General features: G+C 52.9%; 1 protein-coding gene across 1 annotated transcript in view; it reads left to right on the top strand.

Moving 5' to 3' along the window:
• The window catches only part of LOC309327188 (uncharacterized protein), a gene marked incomplete at its 5' end in the record, with an annotated part of 53,372 nt that overhangs the window by 19,441 nt on the left and 27,781 nt on the right, over positions 1-6,150 (top strand). Inside the window, one exon of the mRNA XM_081836347.1 lies at positions 5,091-5,554. Coding sequence (XP_081692473.1) covers positions 5,091-5,293 — 203 coding nt within the window. The 3' untranslated portion in view covers positions 5,294-5,554. The remainder of the gene's footprint in view (positions 1-5,090; positions 5,555-6,150) is intronic.

A 6,150-nucleotide genomic window follows, 5' to 3' on the forward strand; every position in this document is an offset into this window, starting at 1 on the left:
TACCTTGATGAAAAAAAGGCACATTAAATGCTTCAAAATATTACTTTTGTTCTGTGTTTACTGTCATTACAAATGTCTTGCAACTGGGTATTTTTTTTAAAAATCGGGAAATATTTCTATTCAGGGCAGTTACTGTTTCACGTCTGCAACTGTGGAACTGTAGACATTAAGAAGTCTATAGAAAAGGGGCGTTTTAGATTGAATGCTCTTGTTCTTTGCCATATATAACCCAGGTATTTGCTGTTTAATCTTTCTTTCCTTGTGCTTGATGACATGCCATCTTTTAAAAACAATGAGTAAAATTTTCTATAAATGCAACAAAATGAAACAAAAACCGAGCTCCCCACCGGGGCAACTCAAGCTCTGAAGTGTTTAGGCTGTCTCAATTTGGGAAACGGGCCGTGGCAGCAGGGGGAGAGATCAGCTCATCAGCACACAGCCTCTAAGACTGTCCCCGGAGTGAGAAAGCTTCCCAAATTTAATCCCAATAAGGAGAGAGAATTCAAAGAATTAGTGGAACAACTTTTGAAAAGTGGCAGTGAAAGAAGGGAGTCCACTCTCGAGCTGGTCAGAACCGCGTGCGGAAAATCGGACTGGAAAGAACCGGGTACAACTAAACCTTTAGTCTCCGAGTATATGGGCATAGAAGGGATCCAAGAATAGTAGAGCTGGAAGAGACCCCAAGGATCATCCAGTCCAACCCCTTGCAATGCAGGAGCCCCACGTTGGGCAAAAGATTCCTGCAATGCAGGGGGTTGGACTAGATGACCCCCAGTGCCCCTCCAACTGTACAGTTCTTTGATTTTCATACAAATGCTGTGAATGGCCTGCATTTGAGGGGCTGCGATGACCCCCTAAGTTGCATCCTGCAGGGACAAATGCCTCGCCCTGAAGAGAGACTGCTTCCCATCACTCATTTAGAACTCTAAGAGTTGGACAACCAGGAGCAGGAAGAAAGTCATGAAAAATTTGTCCCAGGATCTGTTTCCTTCTTACTGGTCTGCTTGGGCCCCAGGGCACACTAGCCCTCAGCAACAGGAGGGCATCTTCCGCACATATATTTCCCAAATGCATTCTAGGTGGTTGGTTCTGCCCCACTGAAGCCAGCTTGTACCTTTTCCTATTATTGTGACTCGCAATTGCTACCTTCAGGCTGCTTCTGTGGGGAATGGGATGGGCAGGGAGACAAAGAGCCCTACCCTCCTCTTCTTCTTCTGGAAGGGGAATAACCAACAAAAAGGGAACAAAACACACAGAGTGACATTTTCACAGCCTCACAGTTGTGCTAAACACCAAGAACTCTCCCAATTAAGAATAAGCAAAACCAGGGGCATCTTGCCCATAGAGGCAAGTGGTGTGGGGCGCCTGGGCGCCAAGTTCTGGAGGGCGCCAGGGAAGAGGCGGGGGCTGGACGCGGCGCCTCCCACCATCAGCTGCCCTCGCCCGCTTTGCTAAAGCAGCGCTGTAAATGTCGGCATCTCTGGGAAATGGGGAGGGGGGCGCCGGAGGGATCTTTGCACCATGGCGCCATATATACTTAAGACCGAAGAGCAGAACCAAGCTCACCACGTTGCTCTTCTGATATCAACGTATGGGGTTGATGATTCATAAAGTCTTACGCATTTGGGATTAGTCCTACGAAATCTTTTTGCCGATTCCCGATGCACAGAATTTGGTTGTGGGCCTTGGGCTGCTCATCCAAGCCGTCAACTGCCTGGCAATGGTTCTGTCATGTGACAAAGTATTTGAGAGCAGAAGCCGTAAAGGAGTCTAGAAATGTTGTGAAGTGCTGAAAAGCTGAAGAATCATTCAGCACAGTGGCGTAGCGTGGGGAGTGCAGGGGGGGGCCCAGCCGCACCAGGCGCAATATCTGGGGGGGCACGCTCGCCGCCTCCGGAGTTGCCGAAGAGCCTCGGGCGCAGGCTGTAGCAGAGCCCCATGTCTCGCGGAACCGACGAGCTGTGCGTGCGTCCGGGCTGAAGGCGTCCGGCAGGCAGCGGCTCTCAGCGCTCGCCGCGGACCCCACGCGTCAGGGCCGCAGAGGGCGCACCAGGCAGCCCCTCCTCACAGCCCCACTGCCGCTGCTGCTGCAGCTGCTGGGCCATGTTGCATTTTCCTCGCCTCTCTGCCCTCCTCCTCCTCCTCCTCCGGGCAAGTGGCGTCGTTTGGGCGGCAGCGCCAGCGGCAACTCGCCTCAGATCACCTGACACGGACCCGCCGCCGCCGCCGTGGCTACCTTACCGTAAATACCCCAGCCCAGGCAGTAGCAAGAAGAAGCTGGCAGCGGTGGCAGGTTAGAGGTTAGGGGCGCAAATTACTTGCCTTGCCCCGGGTTAGGGGGCGCAAATTACTTGCCTTGCCCCGGGTGCTGACAACCCACGCTATGCCGCTGATTCAGCATGCTGATCACTGTGACTCATCTTGAGGATGACTCCTTCTCTGTATAAGTACAGTATCCGCTTGCAGGCAGACTCAGAGTGTGTGATGGAGCCTGAGCTCTGGGAAGCCTGTGCTCAATGGAGACAAATGCCTCTGTGTGACTCAGCAACTCTGTGTATGCTCTGAAGCTAGTTTAATCTTCTGTTCACTATGCTGTTATTTGCAAACAGGTTTATTTTTAACCCAGTAAAGTTTTGATTCTTTTACTGAAGAAGACTCTGCGTTATTAATTTACGCTGCACGTCAGGTTCTCCAAAAGGTGGCAGGTAGCAGTTGCTCCCAGCCTGGCCTAGATAGACCAAGGATGGATCCACCCAGGGGCCTTTTTAGGCCATAGCTCAGTGCAGGTGGAAGGCCACAGGGTCAGTCCTCAGCATCTCCAGGTGAGGCTTGGGAATCTCTGATCTGATTCCCAGGTGAGCTGCTGCCAGCCAGGCCAGAGGAAGGCAGTCTGGAGCTCCCGGGACCTGGGACCTGGCTCCTGAGGCAGCTGTCTATGCAGCCCAGTGGGTGAGGTCTTCTGCCAGGCAAAGGGCCAGCCGCTTTCCTGCATATTCACCTCTGGCGACTGAAAACTCCATGGCCGAGCTTCAATCTGTCTCTCTCTGCGCCTGTGTTGGGTTAGCACAGCAGGGGTGCCAATGCTTTTTGCACCCTTAGACTCAAAGAATCACAGAGCAGGAAGGGACCTTGAGGGTCATCTAGTCCAACCCCCTGCCATGCAGGAAGATGCAGCTGTCCCAGATGGGGATCGAACCTGCACGCTGGGCCTTCTCATCCTCACACCTGAAGCCAAGCAGGGAGTTGAATCAAGGCCCTTCTGGGTGCCCGGAAGATGCTCTGCCACTGAGCTATAGCCCCTCCCAAACAGAAACACAGGAAGGGGATTTATCTACCTCAGAGTGGCTGGGGCAACCCAGGAAGATGGGCGGGGTATAAATAACTACTACTACTACTACTACTACTAGTAGTAGTAGTGCAGTGGTACCTTGGGTTAAGGACTTAATTCGTTCTGGAGGTCCATTCTTAACCTGAAACTGTTCTTAACCAGAGGTACCACTTTAGCTAATGGGGCCTCCCGCTGCTGCCGCACAGCCACTGTGCAATTTCTGTTCTCATCCTGAAGCAAAATTCTTAACCCGAGGTACTATTTCTGGGTTAGTGGAGTCTGTAACCTGAAGCGCCTGTTCTAAAAAGCAGATGTCTCCCCCCCCCCCAATGATCCTGGGAACTGTAGTTTGTTAGGGGCTCTGGGAACAGCTCCCATTAGCAGAGATCTGTAGAGTCTTAGGAACTCAGTCATGAGGAGGAACCAGGAAGATGGAGGAGCTCAGATGCCCTGTTCTTGAGTTGGGGAGGGACCCCGTGCCTTGGAAATGGAAAACCGTTGGGTGTTGAGTGTCCCAGGATTGTGCCTTGCCTTCAAGGGGGACGCCTGGGAGATGGGGTTTGGTCCTGATGAAGCTCTAACAGAAGACCCAACGGGTTATCCCACATATTGGAGGACAGGAAGGGATTCCCCTCAGATCAGATTGGCTCAGGCATATTTGAGAGGAACTAGCGACAGCTAGACTGGGGACTGGGAGCAGCTGGCAGGACCACAGAACACCAGTCCTAAAGGATCTACGATGGCTCCCAGTACATTTGTGAGCACAATTCACAGTGTTGGTCTTGTCTACCCGAAGAAGTGTTTCCACCTGGTTCTTTAAAAACAGAGTTTTAAAATCCCATCCTTGACAGCAAACTTAAAAGGATAGGAATCAGGCTGCAAAACCTTCTTTTGAGCAAGTCCAGCCATGAAGCTAGCTGCCTTCCTTCCCTTTGCCCCACTTAAGAAAGAATCAGGCATCAACATGGGAACTTTAAAAATAAGCTTTATTTACTTGAAAAATCATGCATCAGTTCACATCAATAGTGGCATTAAAAACTGTGCAGGCAAAATAGTGTTATACATTTGCTGGAGACCCCCCCAAACCCCAGAAATATGCAAAAGGTAGAATTTTGATAAATTGGGATATCAATGAAAGTACAGGCTGCACAACTGTGCCAGGCAAGGAATTCCTGGGCTGACTTTTGCAAACCAGGCTGGGGGGTCGAGCAAAGGCAAATCTGTTAACACACCTGAGATTGCTGGGCACACGACCCAAGGGGAAGTGGGGATGAGCCCTAAAGATATGGTGGGTACACAGCCTATTGTTTCAAGGGAAAGGTCTCTAGCGGGCTTTGGCTCACATACTGTATCCTGCTTCCTCCACAGGGCCACGCCTCCAGGGATGAGGCTCCAGCTCCAGCTCCCGGGATGAAGGGCGAGAGAACATCCCAGCGGTTCCCGACTGACGTCCCTCGCACCTCTTCCCCACTGCCCCTTCTCCGTGGGGCATGGCTGCTTCCCGACCCTGTTTGGCGCAGAAGCAGCAGCCAAAGTTTCCTCCCATTAAAACAGCTTCTCGGGTGGTTTCTGAGAGGGAGGAGACTTTGGCTGCTGTTTCTGTGCTAGGCCCGTTAGACGCCCGTACGGTGGAGAAGTGGGGAGCCCTGATAAGATCAGGTAGGAGGAAATGCCCCTTCCCAGGTCCTCCCCCCTCCTGCCCCAGACTGGGCTAGCGTGGCTGGGAGCTAGGAGCCTGCTGATGTCTCCGTTTTCTTTGCAGGGAGGGAGCCTTTCCCCAACATATACTTTGTTCTGGTCAAATCCCTGGAGAGATGTGATGACCCTCAGGTACTGGGGCAGAGGGAACAAAGGGGTCCTTCCATCGTTTTTTGGCCCATCACAGCCCATTCTCATATGATGTCCTGCTTCCTCCACAGGGCCACACCTCCAGGGATGAGGCTCCAGCGCCTGCTCCCGGGATGAAGAACGAGAGACCATCGTGACAGTTCCCAGCCCCTGACCCTCGCCTGACTCCCCCTCCGTCCGTTCTCCTTGCCTGCATGGCTCCTTCCCGGCCCTACTTGGCACAGAAGCAGCAGCCAAGGTTTCCACCCATCAAAAGCACCTCCAGAGTTATTCCGGAGCCGGGGGAGACTTTGGCTGCTGCTTCTGTGCCAGGCCAGCCAGGACAGAGTCCAGATGCCTGTACGGAGGAGGACAGGTTGGGGCAGCTGATAAGATCAGGTAGGAGGAAATGCCACTTCCCAGGTCGCCCACCCTCATGCCCCAGACTGGGACTAGCATGGCAGGGAGCCAGGCGCCTGCTCATGTTTCTGTTATCTTTGCAGTGTGGGAGCCTTTTCCCAATACGTATTTTGTTCTGGCCAAATCCCTGGAGAGACGTGGCGAACATCAGGTATGAGGGCAGAGGGAATGAAAGGATCCTTCTGGAACATCTTTTGGGAGTCCCACCTGTGGCTTCCATTCTCATGTGATGTCCTTCTTCCTCCACAGGGCCACACCTCCAGGGATGAGGCTCCAGATCCGGCTCCCGGAATGAAGAACCGAACAACATCCCGGTGGTTCCCGGCTGTCGTCCCTCGCAGCGTGTCCCCACTGCCCCTTCTCCGTACGGTCATGGCTCCATCCCGGCCCGGTTTGGCACAGAAGCAGCAGCCAAAGTTTCCTCCCATTAAAACAGCTTCTTGGGTGATTTCTGAGAGGGAGGAGACTTTGGCTGTTGCTTCTGTGCTAGGCCGGTTGGACGCCCGTACGGTGGAGAAGTGGGGAGCCCTTCTATGATCAGGTAGGAGGAAATGCCCCTTCCCAGGTCCCCCACC

Source organism: Podarcis erhardii (genome assembly GCF_964252035.2).
Source record: "Podarcis erhardii genome assembly, chromosome: 13".
Lineage (NCBI taxonomy): Eukaryota > Metazoa > Chordata > Lepidosauria > Squamata > Lacertidae > Podarcis > Podarcis erhardii.